This window comes from Bos javanicus, chromosome 13 (assembly GCF_032452875.1).
Source record: "Bos javanicus breed banteng chromosome 13, ARS-OSU_banteng_1.0, whole genome shotgun sequence".
In the NCBI taxonomy this organism is placed as follows: Eukaryota; Metazoa; Chordata; class Mammalia; order Artiodactyla; family Bovidae; genus Bos; species Bos javanicus.
The window spans coordinates 20,050,373-20,072,020 of record NC_083880.1 but is presented as its reverse complement, the minus strand read 5'-3'; the positions used below and the strand labels follow the sequence as shown (position 1 = coordinate 20,072,020).

The 21,648-nt window shown below is 36.8% G+C and overlaps 1 protein-coding gene across 4 annotated transcripts in view; it reads right to left on the bottom strand.

Annotated features, from left to right (window-relative positions):
* Positions 1-247: 247 nt before the first annotated feature.
* The window catches only part of ITGB1 (integrin subunit beta 1), a 43,962-nt gene continuing 22,561 nt past the window's right edge, over positions 248-21,648 (bottom strand). For 3 of the 4 annotated variants that reach the window (XM_061435925.1, XM_061435927.1, XM_061435924.1), the window contains exons 4-16: positions 20,594-20,816; positions 18,952-19,122; positions 18,139-18,377; positions 15,997-16,152; positions 15,165-15,260; positions 14,796-14,885; positions 13,029-13,169; positions 12,659-12,858; positions 11,058-11,296; positions 10,622-10,844; positions 9,724-9,956; positions 7,184-7,350; positions 248-1,461 (exon numbers count right to left, since the gene is read on the bottom strand). In XM_061435925.1, coding sequence (XP_061291909.1) covers positions 1,396-1,461; positions 7,184-7,350; positions 9,724-9,956; positions 10,622-10,844; positions 11,058-11,296; positions 12,659-12,858; positions 13,029-13,169; positions 14,796-14,885; positions 15,165-15,260; positions 15,997-16,152; positions 18,139-18,377; positions 18,952-19,122; positions 20,594-20,816 — 2,244 coding nt within the window. In that variant the 3' untranslated portion in view covers positions 248-1,395. Of the gene's footprint in view, positions 1,462-5,864; positions 5,946-7,183; positions 7,351-9,723; positions 9,957-10,621; positions 10,845-11,057; positions 11,297-12,658; positions 12,859-13,028; positions 13,170-14,795; positions 14,886-15,164; positions 15,261-15,996; positions 16,153-18,138; positions 18,378-18,951; positions 19,123-20,593; positions 20,817-21,648 lie in introns of all 4 variants that reach the window. The other variant, XM_061435923.1, reaches the window with a different exon arrangement.

The window sequence follows — 21,648 nt, the reverse complement described above, 5'->3', positions numbered from 1 at the left end:
TCAACAGCTGTAAGTTCATGTTCTTAGAGAGTTAATTCTGCTTAATGTAGGAATGAAACCCAGCTCCTAGGGATGGAAGAGAAGCAGATTTGTCCAGTATTTGGAGAGCCAAAAAATAGACTGACATCTTATTTTACTCTACCTACCTACCTTCTTTCTCTCTTTTGGCTTAAGTAAAATATCAGAAATTTTTTAAGCTATAAAAACTTCACGTATACCAACTAACAAAATATACAGAGCCCAAACATCTGATTTAAATATTTTAAGCATCTTTATTTAATAAATAACTTCACTAAAACAGCATTGTAAAAAGTGAACTGTTAATTAATTAAAAGGCACTTAAAATAAGAAGGTGAATAGTATGAAACAAAACAGGAAACTCAAACAGTGAGAAGTAAATATACAGTGGTCTGTTACAGCACTAATGGAAAGTAAGAAATGCTTAAGTGATAGCTATTGCATGAGCCACAGTACAACTTCACGTGTTCAATAAAAAGGCAAATGTACAGCTAAAACATCGATGAAAAAGTACTGATTTTTTAAAAGTCTTACCCCAAATTGCAAACAAATACATTAAATGATTAGAAGAGGTGATAAAACCACCAGGCTTTAAAAAGAAAATGAATAAAATAAAATTCACCCAGAGGTCCTCAATTTAGCAAATACTATGTAAATTAAGGCCTTTATGTAGATAATGCTAAATCAAGGACTTTTTGCAGAAAATTTCCCAAGACTTGAATTTACAAAGAGAAGGCATAAAAGTTACCAAAATTAAGTAACTCTTAAAATGGCACACAGGTTTTAAAGCTATGTTTTCCCTTCCTAGCTCTGACTTTCCCCATGGCCTTTGCAGATCAAATATTTCACTATTTTACACCTGTAACTCCTAGCATACTCATCTTTCAGGTATGTCATCAGTCATATCTAACAGGCAAATAGCAAAACAATACATTAAAACGATTCTAAACTAGCTAGAAGGACATTACTTTGGATTCTGTATAACTGAAAAATGACATGTCTGCAAAGCTAGAAATCAGTTTAACACTTAACAGAAAATCTTATATCATCCTCGTTAACTACTGCCTTTCAATCACTCTAGAAATACTGCTTAATCCAGTAAGAGCTGGATTTCACTAGTCCAGGAGAAAAGGTCAAAAAGGCACATTGTGACCTTAGATGACAAGGATAACCATCCTGTCTCAAGTCTTTTGTCAGTCCCTGGCATTGGTTATAACATTATTTTCAAAATAATAAAAAAATTTTCAAATTATACATATTGTACATTTTCAGAACCTGCCCATGAGAGAACCATGGTGACACTGCCCTGAAGCTCTCTTACTGTGACTGTGGAATTACTACTTTGCCTGCAGTGCTGTGGGTACACACAGGCAGTGCTCATTTCCCCTCGTACTTCGGATTAACAACAGTTGTCACAGCACTCTTGTAAATAGGATTTTCACCCTAAGAAAGAAAAAAGAAAAAAATTATCAGTTACTCTACTAAAGTCATTCTAACTTCAAAAAACAATATTAAAATTAAAGACCATTTTCTTAAGTCATTTCCATTTGATCTGTCCAGATATCAAAAGCTTACAAAAAATGAAAAATGAAAGCTTTGCCCCACAAGGCTAAAGGTGCCCCTGAAAAGGCACTTTTCCTTTCTGAAAAGTCCTTCCTCCACTAGTGATCTGCTGTCAACGGCTTCTCTTTTTTAAACTAGTTCTGAATACTGTCTTGAAACTAGTTTTTAACAAACTCTTCTGCCATCAACTGCCTGATTCTTAATCCTTATTGTGCACAAAGGTGCTTGATAATGAAGAGAGTGCTTGGCTTTCTTGTCTGTGAGGGAGGTGCTCTTCTGAGGCTTTGCCACTCAGGGTGCAGAGATGCTGAGGAAGACTGTCACAGGTGGGCACAGTGCCAAATGTGCTTAGACAAAAATCATTACTATTCTTCATGAAATAGCTGCTATTCTATATGCTGAAGAAACATTTTATCTTTGACACTATATTTTACTGAAGAGTTAAATGATTCCAAGCCATAAACATGAGAGATCTTTCAAGAGTCAAACTTCACTGACAGTGATGTTTTAAAACATGTAATTTTCTTAAAAAATTCTCATTCTATATTATACATTTTAATATTTTCTATAGCATTCTTTTTCTATTCTTTAAAACTGAAGATAGGCTTGAAAGTCAAATGAGAAATACAGGCAAACATTCCTATCTCAGAGGAAATAAGTGAGTACAAATCAAATAAATGTTTTAAGATTTTTAAATGCTATTTAGTTTCGTATTTTACTATAGAACCATTTGAGGTTATAGGGTAATTTTTGCTTTTAAATTTTATCCACACTTTACTTCAGGTTACATTTGGATATCGCTTTCATTGCCACAATTTCTTCCTCCTAGAAGGGTATAGTTTGGTGGATGACAAACATGAAGATAAAGAACTCTGAAACAGTACACAAGAGAATTACATACATAAAATGGGAAGAGCATAAGAGAAAAGGGATTGACTGAGATTAACGATATTGTCAAAATGAAATTGACTACAGATAAAACATGGAAAGGTCTATAGAAGCATATACACATGCAGAGTCAGAAATCTATATGGTTGAGAAGTTTTTAAGGGTACATATGTATGCCTTGAGTGGGAAAGAGAAAGCAGACAATGCCATCTTTAAAAAGACTAAGAATTCATTGAGGGAAAGTAAAACATATAAAGGCTGTGTCTTGAGAAACACCAAATAAACCACTCTGACTTCAGTTCAGCAGTTAGTCTGGAACCTGACACTGTGCCTTCACTCCGCCCTACAAAGCACAACCTGCCTGGTCATTTCTGAAACACAGAAGAACTCAGGATCCCTCAGAGATAAACATTATATAATCTGGATGACAAAAATCACATCAGATATCAAATTCTGAGCTCTCGTCCCAACTAGATCCCCAATGGTATTGTAACAGACATTTCATAATGGAGACTGGAGTATGGATCCTAGCAACTACATTCCTAATGAGTAATCAAGTACAAATAAGTGAGTCTATTTCCACCTTCCTATCATGCAAGGCTAGAACTCCCATTTTTTTTCAAATATGCTAGGAAAAAAATTACCATTAAGTTTCTTTAATGCATTAGATAAATCTAATATTTAATACTTAAAAACTGTAAGAGAGGTAATAAAACATGGAGAAGAAAAAAAAAAAAAGCCTAAGTTACAGATAAGTACAATTTACATGGCAGAACTTACCTTTGGAGAAAACACTGCCTTTTCATGTACACATTTCTATTTATTATTTCATATATATTATTATTTCAAAGTCCATCCAAACAAAATTTTAACATGCAAGGTTAGAGGTAAGAGATTAAACCACCTGCGTTGGGCATCATCTTAAACGGAGGTTAAGCTAAAATAATGCATATTAGTTCCCATCGTTCAGAGTGCAACCCTTCCCCATCCCAACAAAAAGCAAAGCCTGTTTAAATCAAGAGGAACAGGGTTACATTCAGCAGGGAAGTCCTCTGTTCTCAGTAAATGTCGTCCGTGCTTACTCTGGAAGGCCTGATGTGGTTACAGCATCATTTCTGTTGCATATTAGAAATGCAGTGCACCACTGTGGGAGATTAGCAGCCCACATTTAATGTGTTTATATATGAACAGCTTTAACAGAGTTGATGATTTGATTTTTTTTAAATGTACCTACATGAATAGTCTTATGTGCTGAAGACTGCCTGCCTATTTATCTGAAATATGTTAATGACATAACTGACCAGCAACCTTGGTCCCATACTGGAAAAGTGCTTTGTAAGCCATGATTTAATTTCTTAATGCTCATTCATTAATATCTACTGTTTATTTCTACTTTAGTTTTTCTTGAGAAAACATCTCAGAATAACCAGTACCCATTAATTTTCCTGAATTTCACTAACGAATAAAAAAATTTTCACAAAACTTTCACACCTTGAATTATCCAAAATGGTTATTTTGGCTGAAGTAACAGTGTACCAAAAATTGACTTAACAATAAAAACATGAAGTTTCACTGTTACTGATAATTTCCTTCAAAACACAATTTAACATATAGCAAGGTAAAAATTTCACCTTTCAATAGGAGATACAGCAATTTTTTCATGTTAAGTATCCATATAAAATGTCAATATCTGATTATGACAGAAATTAGAAAGGAAAAAAGGAGAAAAAAAAAAAAACTAGCAAATTAGTTTCCTTCTAAAAATGACATTCTTTCTGTAAAGCTCTAAGTGAAGAAGAAAAGAATATTAAGTCTCATACTACTAAGAAAATGTACCAGACCACGCAAGACGGTGTATGTGTATGTTAGTCGCTCAGTCGTGTCCAACTCTTTGCGACCCCATGGACTGTAGCCCACCAGGCTTCTCTGTCCATGGAATTCTCCAGGCAAGAATACTAGAGTGGATTGCCATTCCCTTCTCCAGAGGAACTTCCCAACCCAGGTTTCCTGCATGGCAGGCAGATTCTTTACCATTTGAGCTACAGGGAAGTCTTACGCAAGATGGATCTGACAATAATTTTCTGCCATCAAATTTAACTTTGCCATTTCAAAATTCTTAAGATCTGCTTAATTGGACACATAATAGTTTCTAATGTTATCAGTACTCCCTGTATCTCTTAAAAATAAGAAACATTTCTATACTTTAAAATCTTACCGTGTTGTTGTAAGTATACTCTCATTCATCACAGTAAACAAACAAATCTGCATTGATGGGTTTCTGGGTATAACAGTGACTTCCCCATCCAGTAGTGTCACAGTAACACTAACATTCTTAAGTTACTAGAAATAGCAAAGACTGTCATTTCCTATAGTGATCTCCCTCCTCCTAACCAGGTAACAGTGTCTGCTGAAGACATGTTGATTGCTACCAGTTCAATGCAGTGGTTAAGAACCCAGACCCTGGAGCCCAGTGGCCGGGGTTTGAATCTCAGCTTTTCCACTAACTAGTTTTGTGAACTTGATCAAGTTACCGAACTCTTCTGTGCCTCAGTCTTCTCATATGTGAAATAAGAATAAAGGAAAGGAAGGAGTTCAGGATCACCAGTCAGGAGAATTGGTTCTAATCACAACCTTTTTATCAGAGTATTAGGGGCTTACATAATTTTATTAAAACATGCTAGAAACATTTCATGAAAATTCAGTTATAAGGAAAAAGCCTGTCCAGTGTTGATAAAAGAGGAAATGATACATTTGTCACCCAGGTAGAGCATACACTCACCAAAATAACTTTCCCTTACCTTAGAGAACAGGTGAACCAAGCTTTATTACCACTATGAAATTTTCAGCAAAGTTTTTATTTAAAACTCTAGTAGGGTTTTTCTCTACATGAAATTTAATTTTCATGTTCACTTTCACTCTAAAACTTACAAATAATAATTTGTTAAATAAAGGATATTATATATAAGGATGTTATCATATAAGGATGATAATATCACCTAAAGCAAAGGACTCTAGTGAGGATTATAACTGACAGGCTGCTATCAAATACTGTAGTCATTAGCCAAAAACAACACAGTGTAGTTACTGACTCCCTGTTAAAGCTCTGGGAAGTGCAGTGACCCAGTGCCATTCTACCTAAGCAGAAGAGCTGGGACTCGACCCAGGTCAGTCTGATCACAACACACGTTCTTTTCACTACAACACAGTTGCTGCTTCTATACCATAAAGCTTAAGCCAAAGCCCTTCTAAATACTACTATTAACACACAGAAAGAAAAGCCATAGTATAGCCATATAAATAAAGCCAGACTTTGGAGGAAAAAAAAAAACAATAGTGATAAAAGACACGCAGTGCAGTAAAGACATGCCAAGACAGAAAATGAAGAAAATACGAACGGCAATTTAGAGACCAGCTTTACGTCCATAGTTTGGGTTCTTGAAATTATTAATAGGACTCTTGTAAATCGGATTTTCTTGCTAAAGTAAAAGAAATAGTTTCTAATGATTTCATCAGAAAAAAACTGACATGTATAGTGAGTGTTTATAAAAGACAATTTTTACTATTCTCAGGCTTCCAAAATTATTTTTTTAAAATCCAAATTGTTGTAAAATGCAAATGACTAAAATTCATTTACACCTGAAAAATACTGAAGATTGTCACTGCCTTCTTGTATCAAAAGATGAATACAAGACAGCCAACATGTGGCCACACTAGCCTCCAACCCCACATTTCAAAGCACTAAATGCTGACATACATTTTCATCACTTACAGCTTTTAAGTTTTGTACAAAACAAGGTTACTGAGTTGTAATTTGCAGAGTAAAAATACCCTTTTAAAGTACATAGTTTCATGAATTTTCAAATGTATGAAGACACCCATCTGGGCAATTTAGAGACCATAGGTTTAGTCCCCACAGGTTTGCCTTTTCTAGACTCCAGTACTCTCGCCTGGAAAATCCCACGGGCGGAGGAGCCTGGTGGGCTGCAGTCCATGGGGTCACTAAGAGTCCGACACAACTGAGTGACTTCACTTTCACTTTTCACTTTGATGCATTGGAGAAGGAAATGGCAACCCACTCCAGTGTTCTTGCCTGGAGAATCCCAGGGACGGGGGAGCCTGGTGGGCTGCCGTCTATGGGGTCACACAGAGTCAGACATGATTGAAGTGACTTAGCAGCAGACTATTATATAAATTGAATTACACAGCATGTAGTCTTTTGAGTGGCTGATTTCTACTTAGGGTTGTTAAAAAAAAAAAGCAGCAGCTTTCCACTGAATAGTCTGAAGTTATGTAGGGTTTTCATTTTTTTGGTCATGCCAAGTATGTGGGATCTAAGTTCCCCAACCAGGGATTGAACCCACACCCCTTGTATTAGAAATGAGTGCTAACCACTGCACCACCAGGGAAGTCCCCAGGATTCTATTTTATATAAAAAGAAAAGGCAGAAGAGCAGAGTTAAGATTAAAATTATTAAGAAAATAAAAATACCACAGTAACCTAAAGAAACATTCTTACAACTGTTTTCTTTTAATGGGGTGTATTTAAGATGTTTTCTGTTTTTCACTGAATGCAAGTTTCCTGAATAATAAATTCTGGGGGGCAAATGAAATATTTAAAGGACTTTAACAATCAGCTTTAGAGCTAATAAACAAGTCTTAGAAGCGTTACATTTACTTTATGAAACACTTTCCATTTTAGATGTTTTCCAACTTACCGTGTCCCATTTGGCATTCATTTTTTCCTTCTCAAATTTGGCAAATTCCCTTCTGTCATGAATAATCATTAAAAGCTTCCAAATCAGCAGCAATGCAAGGCCAATAAGAACAATTCCAGCAACTACACCTGCTACAATTGGAATAATGTCTGGACCAGTGGGGCACTCTGTAAAGTGAAAAGCAAAGGATACGCACACAAGGGGGTTAGCCTGTGAAAGTGCAGCCAAAACTACAGAGAGCTGTGCAGTCTCACAAAAGACACAGGAATTGAAACTCCAAGATAAGTGAAGTCTTGGGGCACACTATCCAAAAGAACCTATAAAAAAAGATACTGGAAGTAACAGATAAGTTTACAAGATCATAAGGTACATGGTAAGTAAAAATCATGTATTTCTATGAATTATACCAAAACGGATTTCTATATATTAGAAACTGAACCTCAGAAAATAGTATTATCTACAATAGCACCAAAATCACGAAATACCTATATATAAACCTAATAAAACATGTACAAGATTTATATGCTAAAAATTACTGAATACTGTTTATTTTTCTGGGCTCCAAAATCACTACAGATGGTGACTGCAGCCATGAAATTAAAAGACGCTTACTCCTTGGAAGGAAAGTTATGACCAACCTAGATAGCATATTCAAAAGCAGAGACATTACTTTGCCAACAAAGGTTCATCTAGTCAAGGCTATGGTTTTTCCAGTGGTCATGTATGGATGTGAGAGTTGGACTGTGAAGAAGGCTGAGAGCCAAAGAATTGATGCTTTTGAACTGTGGTGTTGGAGAAGACTCTTGTGAGTCCCTTGGACTGCAAGGAGATCCAACCAGTCCATTCTGAAGGAGATCAGCCCTGGGATTTCTTTGGAAGGAATGATGCTAAAGCTGAAACTCCAGTACTTTGGCCACCTTATGCGAAGAGTTGACTCATTGGAAAAGACTCTGATGCTGGGAGGGATTGGGGGCAGGAGGAGAAGGGGACGACAGAGGATGAGATGGCTGGATGGCATCACTGACTCGATGGATGTGAGTCTCAGTGAACTCTAGGAGTTGGTGATGGACAGGGAGACCTGGTGTGCTGCGATTCATGGGGTCGCAAAGAGTCGGACACGACTGAGCGACTGATCTGATCTGATTTTTTAAAAAGTTAAAGACCTGAATAAATGGAGAGATTTTATCTATGTTCATTGATTAGAAGATGTCAATGCTCTCCCAATTTGATCTATAAACTCAATATTATCCCAATCAAAATCCTGGCAGGACATGTGTGGGATATCAAGCAAGTGAATTCTAAAATTTACAAAGAAGTAGGAGAACTAGCAACGTGTCTCAAAAACACTTTCAGGGAAAAAAAAGTTGGACAACTTACATTACCAGATGTCACAAAACTAGCCATTAAGCAACAGTAATTGAGACAGTGTGGTATTGGCTAAGGGACAGATGCCTAAATTAATGGAACAGAATCAAAAGTCAGAAACAGGCCCACACACATAAGGTCATCTTATTTTCACCCAAAGTGGAGAGAGGTCAGCCTTTTCAAGAAATGGTACAATAACTGCTGGAAATCTACCTACAAATAACTGGACCTCCACTCCAGATACTGAGAGCAGCTCAAAATACGTTATGAACCTAAATGCAAAGCCAGAAACTAAAACTTTCAGAAGAAAACACAGGAGAAAAATACTTATGGAGCTGAGTTATGAAGAGAGTTCTAACATAGTAAGAAACGAGATCTACAAAAGAAAAACCTGGTAACATTTAAGCTTCTGGTCTTCAAAAAACAGTATGTGAAATACACATACCTGAAAATGCAAAATAACAACAGAGGCTTTAAAAAAGTTTGGCTGTATCTTTTGAAGTTAAATATATGCCCTCTCCCCAATTCCTAACATTTATCCTAGAGAAATGAAAACTTACATTCCAATAATAATCACAAATATAGAAAATTCTAAGAACGTATTAAAAGTTCCCAGAAAAAAAAAAAGATAAAAATGATTCATCTCTTGAAAAGCAGAACAAATTCATGCCATATAATACCCTTTAACAAATTATCTTTCCCAGTGCCCAAGCCTAAATCAAGCTGCTATTAAAAATATCACTAGTAATGATGTTACTGAGTACCTTCTATCAGGCACTGTGCTAAGGGCTTTATATGGGTTACTGCATTTACTCTTCAAACTCTCCATAACATAAAATTTGCTTTCTCTTTCCCTTATTTCTTATAGTTAATTAAATACTCTTTTAAGCTTGAAGAGATTTAAAATGCCCCAACTTGAATGTAAAGTAGTCATGTAAAGTAGCTGGAAGCTGTTCCTAGATCTGAGTGAGTGAAAGTCGCTTAGTCATGTCTGACTATTTGCGACTCCATGGACCGTCCATAGAATTCTCCAGGCCAGAATACTGGAGTGGGTAGCCTTTCCCTTCTCCAGGGGATCTTCCCAACCCAGGGATCGAGGGGAACTGCCAAAAGCTCTAAGCAGCAGAAAGATATAAAAGAAAATGCAAAAAACTTTGAAATGATCAGATTTCTACCTGGAGTCTCTACAACATGAACAGTGGCCTCATTGTTCCCATTCACGGAGTATGTGAAGTAGAACCAGCAGTCGTCAACGTCCTTCTCCTTACAGTGGGACAAGGGATCCACCTGGCCTGGCTGGGGCAATTTGTCCCGATTTTCAACCTTGGTAATGTTGAAATGTGAACATTCCTGAGCACATGTGTCTTTCTTCTCTCCTTTATTGAAGGCTCGGCACTGAACACATTCTCTGTTAAAATGCAAATGATTATATTTATTATTTATAATAATATTTGCTTAAAGATTATTTTGTGTGTTAGACTCAAAATTTGACCAAATTAGGCCAAGAGAGATGAAAGAAGATATGAATAAATGAAAAAACATATGACATTTCTTGGTGGGGAAACTAAACATAAAGACGCTAGCTTCCTAAGTGAAATTACAGATTTATTACAGCCCAAACTAAAATCCTCCAAAAGAAATCAGAGTAGTAAGCTAAAACTAGCCCTATCAGATATGAAATATACAATATAAAGCCAAAATAACTTTTGAAATGTATTGCTGGTATTATGGTTCTTTCTGCAAGGGACAAAACCTTCCATTTTATTTAGTCAAAAGGCAGTGAATAAATTAATTAGCAATTGGTAATACTAATTTAACAAAGGTTACCACATGGATTCAATTAAATACAAAATTCAGGTTGAAATAATGGTACCACCACCCTCATAGGATACAATTCACTATCATGTGCAAACACTAGCGATTGAGAATTTTTAGATTTAAAAAGTGGGCTTCAATGTGACAGATATTTTATTTACAGCGTGGCCTAGTATTAGCACTGTTCTATGGACCGTGTGTTCATACACAGGCGAACAGTGAGCAATCACCTATTTCAAGCAACTGAGAAATACTTACTTATGCTCAGCACAGACTCCAAGGCAGGTCTGACACATCTCACAGGTTGGCCCTTGGAACTTGGGGTCTGTACACTTACAGGCACCACACTCGCAGACGCCGCGGCCATTGCAGATCTGTCCATTCACAGCCATGCAGGAAGTGGTATCCAGAGAACAGTCACAGGCGCTGCCGGTGTAGTTAGGGTTGCACTCACACACTCGACACTTGCAAACACCATTTCCTGCAATTAAAAATCTCATTTCTCACAACAGTGGTAACAATATAATCACAACACTGAAAAATGAAAACAAGCAAGAATATGTAAAAAGTATCCACAGGAGGGAGTGGCCCTCAATGGTGCCCCTTTTCTATTTATTCACTAAGCAAACGTGCAACATGTTTCATTATATTAGACAGGACCACATTTTATAACCACTTTCAGACCCATTCTCACCTCCACATATTAAGCCATTGGATCTATCACAGTTGAAATTATCACACTCGCAGAATTTGCCAGAATAAATTTCATTTGTATTGTCCCTCTTCCTACACACACACTGTCCACAGACACACTCTCCATTGTTGCTACAGATTTCTGAACTGTTTTCTTTCCTGCAGTAGGCGTCCATGTCTTCGCTGTTCACCTCATCTGTGCTACATTCACAGTGTCTCCCGACACGTCCCTCGTTGCACCTGAACAAAGAATCCAAAATTTCAGTCACATAAAAAGAATTGAAAGTAACAAGTGGTGAGAAAGAGAGGAAATAAAACTATAAACATTATCTTCAGACTGCAATTATATAATATGTGTCACAGAAGTGTACATATGCACATGTGTACACACACACATAGCCATTCAAGTCCACACGGAGTCTACACAGGGGCCTAGGAACAAATTCCTCTTTAGGAAAGTAACCATTCTGATCAAAATGAAAATACAATCTAGCAATGAACAGGTAAACACAACATTTGGAAACAAAGGATAAACTTATTTTTAAAGAGTGTGGTATGTTTCCAAAGGATATGCTGTATATTACATTTGCTTTTATTTGCCCAATTTTTATACTAAAAAGTATAAAAACACACAACTGAAAGACTGAACTGATAAAAACACAGCCCAAAAAGTACATGGAAGTTGAAAACCATACTAAAAGTATCATTTAAAAATGTAACTACCATAATGTTTAAAAATAAATTTAAGGATTCAGACTTTTCAGACACTTTTTATAGTGCTTATACACACTGGTATAATACAGTATCTGGTAAATACACAAAAAGAAGGCAAAACATTTTCAAGATCTTTCAGATAATATTTTACTAAAAATGTATCTATACAACTCAGGATATGACATGGAAAATAAAAAATGTAACATTTTGTTGTTTAGAATAGAAAGCAAGTAAATGATGGCAAAATAGTCATTAATTTTCCTCATGATTAAAAACCCTTCAAAGCCTAGTCATTTGGGAGCTGACAGTTGAATCAAAATAGTCTTCTCTCCTGTTCTAAAAAAAATAGGAGAAAGATGAAATAGGAAGATTTATAGTATAAAAATTAAAACTAATTTGACTTAAGTTCTGTTAGTAGTAGATTCTATGTTCTAAAAATAGTGCTTTCTTAATTTTACAAATATATGAATTAAAATTATTCCAACAATGCAGAAGTACATGTAATAACAAGTGAACATCCTTTATTAATTCCTAATTCCAGTTCCCATATAAAATCACTAGTATTTTCTATAAGCTTACTGAGCTCTACAGAGTTCAGATTGCTATCATGAGAGAAAAACCCAAATGCTACCATAACCATTTGTTAAGTAACATCTTAGATGGCTACAAAAGCTTTTATTTTAGAATAAAAAGTAGTCTGCCTAAAGGAAAAAAGGCAGAGAAGAGCTTTCTATAAAGCACACACACAAGACCAACAAATTGATCTTGTGGTGAGCAACAGTAGTTGGAAGAGTAGTTTATCTGCTCCCACAGAGATTCCGGGAAGCTCAGACGGCCTCCGGATGTCCCAGCTGCCATGCCCCGAGACCGTGCGCGCCTCCCGCTCACCTGCAGGCCCCACACTCGAAGGTCCCATTGCCGTCGTGGCACTTGGGGCTTCCTGGGATGCCTTCACCCTGGCACTCACATTCACAGATGAACTGAAGGATAATCTCCACTTCCTCAGTGAAGCCCAGAGGCTTAATTTTAATGGTTTCAGAGTTCTTATTTGGACATTTATTTGCAGTTATGCTAATTTCAAACTGAACCTTAAAAGGAAAACAAGAAGATAAGTTAAAAACTAAGCAATTTAAACCTACTAAAAATTTTTCAAAAAGCTACTCAAGTTATATTTAACTGTTTCTCAAATTATAAGCTAAATTGCTTATAAACAAGTAAGCTTTTTCTTTTACTTCAGAAAAATGTTCATGTAACATACCTCATCCCCAATGGAAATATTAGAGCATTTTCTCCCATTTTCCCCTGTTCCATTCACCCCATTCTTGCAGTAAGACTTGTAATTTATTGTTACTCCTTCCGGCAATTTGCTGTTTTCCAAAATGACTTCTGAAGAAAGGGACTAAAAGAAAGACTAATAAGAGGAAAGGCAAACTAATGATACTATAAAACAAGTTGAATTCATAAATCCAGTGGATAAAATGAGCTGTTAAAACAGTATTATTTAAATACTGCAAGCCTAATCTTGAGTGACTAGAAAACCCAGAGAAATGGGCTCAAATAAATAACCAATTATTCAAAATAATGTACACAACTGAAAAGAGTATTTAGTTAAAATTTTAATGATGACACAGCACAGAGGCCTAATATTAATTATGAAGAGTTCTAAGAACAAAGAATACTTTCTTTCCCCACTGGCAACACACTCTCCTCTGCCCTGCCACTTGTAGCTCACTAGCGTTAGTCGCTCAGTCATGTCTCTTTGTAGCCCCATGGTCTATAGCCCACAAGGCTCCTCTGTCCATAGATTTCTCCAGGCAAGAATACTACAGTGGGTTGCCATTCCCTTCTCTAGGGGATCTTTCCAACTCAGGGATCAAACTTGGGTCTTCTGCATTGCAGGCGGATTCTTTACTATCTGAGCCATCAGGGAAGCCTCAGCTCACGAAGGACAGAGGTAAATAACCTACTACATAGGCTGGAAATAAATCTGCTTAGGGGCCATTGCAGGCCTGCCCCCACTCCCTCAAAGAAAGAAAACCCAGAGTGGGAGGATTCAAGCCACTGCTTTTGTAGAACAGCAGAGGGCGCAGGACAAATGGAGAAGGCTGCAGCAGCGAGCTCAGTCCTGGTCACACCACTCGCTTTAACCTCTGAGCCACCAGGGAAGCCCAACAGATGGAGTTAGGAAAGCATGAAGATATGCTGTAAAGACAGAACGACTATGGGGGTGACAGGGAAAAACCAGAATCTAGAAAGTCTGTAAAAATCTGAGTAGGGTCTTTCCAAAACATTTTGTAACCCCCTGGCATGAGGTAGAAAATAAAATTCAACTTGTCGAAGGGCTGGAGCTGGTGTATGCAGCACAGGATGGTTACAGTTGTATTACAAAGGCCTCTGATGACTTACAACAGTTACTGACCAAGGCTTAATAAGTATCCCTAAAGTACTCGGAACTAAACTTGAGATGAACAATTCCTCTTTTAATTTCAACTTCCTTCCACATGGGGTAAAAATCTTATAAATCTTATTTTAATAAGTCATGTATGCATTCATATATATTTTATAGTACATGCACATATGACTGTGTGTGTACCACTTGAGAACAGAGAACTATGTACCCTGAAAATATGGCAAGAGAAGAATTAGAAAAAAATAAAAGGCTTTTCTGGCACAATTCATCAAAATCAATGAATCTATAAAATGAAGGGAAGTACAGAAGACTGAGGTAATCCTATAAATCTAAATGAAAGTTGTTTCATACTTGTTTTCCAAAAAGGAGACTTATTACTTAATGACATTCAAACAGAATTTAGAAATCCAGCCCCCGCCATGCCTTTTATTTTGCCTTGCAAACACGTTTTTGTAAGAAAATGAGTTTTTCCTCCACATACAGAATTTTACATACAAGTTTTACATTGTCTTGTGGGGCCTGCTAAATTGTGTATGAAAGGAGTTTTACTATTTTTAAGCAAAGTATTCTCAACAGGGTACTGCCCAAAACAGATCTTACTTAGAATGCACTCACATTGTACGCATCGATGATCAACTGAATCACATTGCTGGAATTTGCAGATAATGTTCCTACCGCTGACTTAGGGATCAAATTTTTCAGTTCCTGCAATTAAAAGATAAAACCTATAAAATCTGACTAATTAGCATCTACTGAGTGCCTACTATTTATTTTTAAAAACCATTTCTAGATATATATCCTAAATAAGGAGCCAGACCTAAAAACTAGTTTTGCAATGTAATTAAAATACCACATTTGTAAAATCTAGCCTATCTGATGACATTTTCCCACATTTCAATTCAGACATATCATTTTGCCTTTGATGACTAAACAATAAGGATCTAGAAATGTGTTCCTATTTTGATCTCACAAGTATATATTTACCTTGTAAACAGGCTGAAATTCTTCAGTAACTGCAAAAATCGTCTGAATGTTATTTTCACTTAGTTTCTGGACAAGGTGAGCAATAGAAGGATAATCCTAAGAAATTAATAAAATTTAGTATGTAATTATATCCAATATACTCCAGTTTTTCAAAACTTTGTGAAAATAATGATTTGCAGATATATCTGGATTACTTACACAAGACTGCCTGAAACAACACAAATTATTGCTGAGCTAGGTGCTGTCTAGTGGGTTTCTGATCCTTTTTTATCTTTAGTGTGCATAAAAATTTCAATAAAAAAGATTTTTAAAAGATTATCTATGTATATTAAATGTCAGAACAATGAAATTGAAGAATTGCCATAATTAAAGGTTATATTATCACTAAGAAAAAGACCAAGATTCAGCAAGGTTTAGGTTTCTTCCAGACCTTGAATAAACTGCCCATGTTTATTTTCCGTAGAGGCAGGATGCCTACTTTCTTAAATCATATATAAATAAGACAAGGAGTGTAAGACTATACAAATGATTTGTTTAGACATAGTATTAAACTTGGTACTCCTTGATGGACCGAGTGAGAGGAGACAGAGCTTTGGGCTGGGGTGCAGGGCCAGGAGTCAGCAGCTCCCTTCACCACCAGGCCCTCAGCTACACAGAAGGAAGCAGGCACAAAGCCACAGCATCAGAACAGCAACAAAGCTTTCCTGCACATTAGGTCAGGGCCCAACTTACCAAAATAACAAAACCCCAATCCTGAAAAACCCACAAGCCCATTACCCATAATACTCTAAAAACCCAAATCCACTGAATATGTAAGGCGCTAAGCACTTACGTAGTAATGGCTCATTGTGTACACATCATTTTCCAGGTGACACTGTCCATCATTCGGTAAAACGATGCCACCAAGTTTCCCATCTCCAGCGAAGTGAAAGCCAGCATCCGTGGAAAACACCAGCAGCCGTGTCACATTCCTCCAACCAATCAGGGACTTGAAAAGAAAAGGATTTCAGTTTTAAAATACTACCTACAGAAATTCAGCAAAGATTAAATCTTTTAATCTTTATACAGGCTACCACTATACTTTCAACTTAATTCTGTATTTTCTCTTTTCACAATGCTAATAACATCCTCGCTGATAAAGGCACTGAGCCCGCTGAATAAAACACCCTTGCCTCACTGTAACACTTCACCTTGCCTAGCTGTCTGTCTCAGCTCTTTTTTTAAAAACTACCTTTTAAAGTCAATGTCCTTATCCCCACTAAAAGGTAGCTACACTCCACACAGGGCAGGGACCACATCTGGTTTTGTGCATCATCTTATCTCTACTAAGTGCTTAATGAATAAACGAAAACGTCTCAGCCCACACCCAACTTTATCTAAACACTGTTATCTCCCCTTCCCATCCATACCTACTCCACCTTCTGGAGCACATACTCCCTTTATCAGCCACCATATTAAAAAAGCCTCCCCTTTTTAACTCTAATAAAAAGCATTTTCTTCAGAGTTGATCCTGCTTAATTCCACCCCTTTTAATCCATCAGTACTGTTTGTTCATTTATTTTATTCTCCACCTTATTCAGCAAAAAATTTAAAGTGGTGGTAAAATCCTGTTGAATGGTAACTTTACAATCATCTGTCTTTATTTACTCCATACATCTGTATATATCTTCCTAAGACTATAAAATCCTTGAAGGCAAGAATTAAGTTTATTCATGCTGGCAGACCAACTGGAATATGTCTCTTCTGCATTTAGAGAAGTAAGTGGAACAGTTACTCTCAGTCAGCACAGGGAGCAGAGAGCAGCGGCCAGGATACCATGGCCTGTTTTAATCTCAAGGCTGAGGTTCAGGCAGAGACAGCGCAAAGAATGCTTTCTCCATATGAGCTTCTAGCGGGATCACAAATGAATGGCTGGAGAGGAAACAGGCATCAAGCTAAGCACTGCCTGGAAAACTACTCTTCCCCTTTAAAAGTGGAGACTATCCTTAAACTGCATCTACCCTGATGAGAAGTCAAGACTGACTATAATACAGTTGTTAACTGTTTGTTGGCTACTTGCACTATCTATGGATTACCGTATTTAAACTTCCTAAGGTGTACCTGTTATTATCTCTTAAGGAGAAGGAAACTGCCTAGTGGATGAGCAGTGATGGGAACATTTGAAGCTTTGTCCTAATAGTCTAAAGACTGTTATCTCAAGCACTGTATTATATCATCATCTTGGGTATCAAATAGCATACTAAAACTTGGTTGAAAAGTAACCATTAAGAAGCATCCGGAAGAGAAAGGTGTTTTAGGGCACAGGGGTACTATAAGGAAAAAGGGGGGGAAAATGAGACAGATAAAACTTCATCTAGCTCACAGTGTTTTCTACTTCTGTCCTCAGCTACATCATTAAAAGGTCACCTAAAATTTTGGGTTGGTAAATGAGTCAAAAATTCTAAGCACCAGTCCAATGGGGGATCAGCTTACTGTCGTTGAAAATCTTCTAATTAAAATTGCAAACATTATATGACTTCTCAGAATATATACAGCTTTCACACTAGGACTTAAAACTTTTTTTTAAATTACTAAGACATGGGGAAGATGCCTCTCAAAGATAAGCAGAAGAAAACTAACCAAAGGAAAATGATGCCTGACACACAATCTATTTGAGCACTTTTAATGTTCCTGGTGACGTCTCAGATAACCCTAATACCATCTCAGTCACAAAGCTGAAAGCCAGGGTACCCTGAGCCTCCTTAAAAAACCCAGGACACCAGCTAAAGCTACGCTGCCCCACTGTTTCAAATGGTGAGCATTTTGGCTTTTAAAACCCAGATTAACTATGCTTTTTTTTAAACCACTTGCAGTTGGGAGGGAATTTAAGGGATTAATCAGTATAGTATAGAAATTAAGGTAATGTTTTCTGACAGAAAAATCACACTTAAATTCCACACAAATAATATCCCCTGTAGAGAATGAATGCACTCACTCCACAAACTGCGACTTGCATGATTGCATCAAAGCCACCTTCTGGTGAATCCAAATTTCCAGATATGCGCTGCTTACCAACAAGTTCATTAAATACTTCCCCTTTATCAGTAAGGCTGAGCACATTTTTGTAGCTAAATGGGCTCGTGCAGTTCTGTTCATTTGTACAAGGGTTCCTGAGTTTAGCTGGTGTTGTGCTAATGTAAGGCATCACAGTTTTCTCCACAAAAGAACCAAACCCTGTGGAGGAAAACGCACATGCAGTGAGGATGGAGGGTGGATGGTTAAACTGCATTAAAAAAATCAAGTCTAAGTAATCAACATGTTTATAAGATCAACAAATGAATGAGTAAACTCCTGTAACAACAAACATGCAGTTTATTCTCTATGTGGTGTAATGTGTGTCAAATAACATGGCAGCCAGTAAGAAGGGCTCCCCTGGTGGCTCAGATGGTAAAGAATCTGCCTGCAATCCATGAGATCCAGGTTCCATCCTTGGGTCAGGAAGATCGCCTGGAGAAGGGAATGGAAACTCATTCCAATATTCTTGCCTGGGAAATTCCATGACAGAAGAACCTGGCGGGCTACAGTCCACAGAGTCACAGAGAGTCAGACACGACTGACTCTTTCTTTCTTTTTTATAGTAAGAGAGGAACAAGGAGGCAGAAAACTCATTAGCCATGTGACAGGAGTATCAGTCCTCTCAGAAAGAAAAAGCTAAAACCTAGCCTCCTAATCTCACATTTATGTAGTAAAGGATAAAACTGCTAAGATTTACAAAAATGAAAATTATTAATTTTCTCAAAATTCCTACCAATTCGGAAGTCTGAAGTGATCCTCCTCATTTCATTCATCAAATCTGTTCCCAGACTTTTCACATTCTCCAAGTCGTCTTTCATGGAATAGGAGAGGTCCATGAGGTAGTAGAGATCAATGGGATAGTCTTCAGCCCGCTTGAATTTTAGTGTGAATGTCTGTGGCTCCCCTAATTAATCAGAGATTAGAAAACTAGCTTGCCAGCAATCAAAAGCAAATGGAAAAGCCAAGTAAATCAGATTGATAAGGTCAACACTATAGAGTAAACCGTATTATTCACGTAGTTTTTACAAAAACCAGGGCATTCCATAGGGAATTCAATCAATGCCTGTGTACTCTTTTTATTCACAAATATTTAAAATGCCAGGCCCCAGGGATAATGAAAAAGACAGCATTCCCAATCTACAGTGGGCAAGACAGGCAAATAGTGTGTTGCTAACTACGACAAAGGAAAACAGATAGGAACAACACAAACTGGATAGGGTGGGTGAGGCAGGCACACCACAGGACACTCCGGGCGTTTTAGAGACTGACGCTGTCAAGCGAGACTCTTCTCTGTTTACGGGATGCACTGCGTGCAGTGAATAAAGTAATCTGATTTTCACTTAAGAAAACCTGATGAAAAGTTTTAAGATGATTAGAGAGACAAACTTGTTAAGAAATTATAGGGGGAAAAAAGAGGATACAGATATGAAACCAATAAGGACACAGAAGAGATATACCAGAGGTGTGAGTTGAAATGCATCAGAAAACACACGAGTAGGAAGAGAGTAGGAAGAGGTCTGGGTAAAAGGTCATTTCGTTTTTAACTTGCAGATTTTCTCTATATAGATTTCTAGTAGGCAGTTGGATAACTGTGTTTGGAGCTTGAGAGAAAAAAGTCTGTGTTACAGCACACAAAGGGTTTCAAAACCATGAGAGGAAAGCCCAGTTAAGTGGATTACAAAGAGGAAGGAAGAAAAAAGACACAGAAAGAAGACTGGAAGGCACTGGCAAGAGTTAAGAAGGAAAGCAGAAGCCTTATCGCAGAAGCCAAAAAGAAACATGTCAAGAAGCTCAAAGGCATCACATGTACAGCAGAGTTAAATAAAGGGGAAAAAAAGGCCTGCTGAGGGTCCATCAGGCCTGGCAGTTTCAGGTGCCAGCAGAGGTTGGCAGAGCAGGTCTAGAGGCACCAGGCTGAAGAGAGGGCAACGGGGAGGGGGTGGGGAGGGCACACGTGAGTCCTGGGTGGAAGGGGCTGGAGATTAGAAGAGAACGGGGCATATTTTTTCTTTTTTCCAGATGCAGGACTGCTACAGATTCTTATGAAAACCTTAATGTTTTAACAGTAGTGTACAAAAACAAAGGAAAAAATAGATTAAAATGTTATCTTTATGTTATATAGTTACACCAGAAGATGGATATTTTTATTTTTGAAAAACCCACTAAATCTATTAATAATACTTTCTGAATCTTTAACAGAATTTACTTTGGACATTAGGCAAATGTCAGGTACATGGTCTGACAAATTATACCTGCAAAAAATTCAAAAAATTTCTAAAAGTTAACATACTCAACATTTCTCAACAGAAACATATATAAAGTTGTCTGGAAGCTCAAGTGGACCCAAAGGCACTCCTAGAATCAGATTTCCATACCTGATCGTAACTGCAGAACCAACTGCTGCGGCTGGATTTGAGTGATATCTTCTGGCTGCAGCTTCTCTGCTGTTCCTTTGCTTCGATTCGTTACATTTTTATTTTTCTTTATATCTTTGGAGCCTCTAGGATTTTCAATGTCATTTGGATGACAGCCCTTCTTTTTTAAGGCTTCTAAATCATCACATCGAGCAGATGTAGGCATACCTTCTTGTAAAAATGTCTAAATGACATATAAAATATAGCTATAAATATGATATAAAATGGTCAAACCTTTTGTATAATTGCAAATAACCAATTAAATTGCAAAAATCAGGTAACATGTCTAATGTACTTTGTCTCTGGTTTTAACCAAAATGTTGTTCCCTTCATCTAACCATAATAAACAAAACAAAAACGTTTCTCCGTGAAGGTGTACCTTTGTTACTAATATATAACTAGTACTATATTATTTTAGAAATATTTAGTAGAACTTAAGTGTATATTTTAACTGTTTCATGTTCAGAGTATCTACTCAAAGAAATTTTTTTATGAAATTATTCAGCAGGGTTAAGAATTATTAATAATAAATATATCCAAATAACAGACAAATACTTTTCCCAAAATTTCCCTTAGAAAAATTCTTAGAAGTCTTTCATATTAGACAGCATTTTCCTTCATGATATTTTGAACAACTCAATACTAGGAAAAATATATGAGCCCAAAACCTTTTTTAAAAAGGAGACCAAGAAATTTACCACAGATTTACTAAGTATTCTTGGAAGTTAAAAAAAAAAAAAAAAACTATTGGTTATTAATAGAAAAAAGCCTTTTAAAATTAACTAAAAAAAAAAAATAGCAAGTGATTTTATAACAGGGTCAGAATGTATTTCTATTGGGTGAATTGTTTAAAAACAAAAAATGGTAATGCTATGTAAACGGTACTTGTGGTGTGGGGTAAAACTTCCAGTAGTGATGTGATTTTAAAATGGGTTTTATGTGGAATCTAGAAAAATGGTACAGATAACCCTATTTCCAGGGTTTGGAAATAGAAACCTACCTCCAAGAACAGAGAT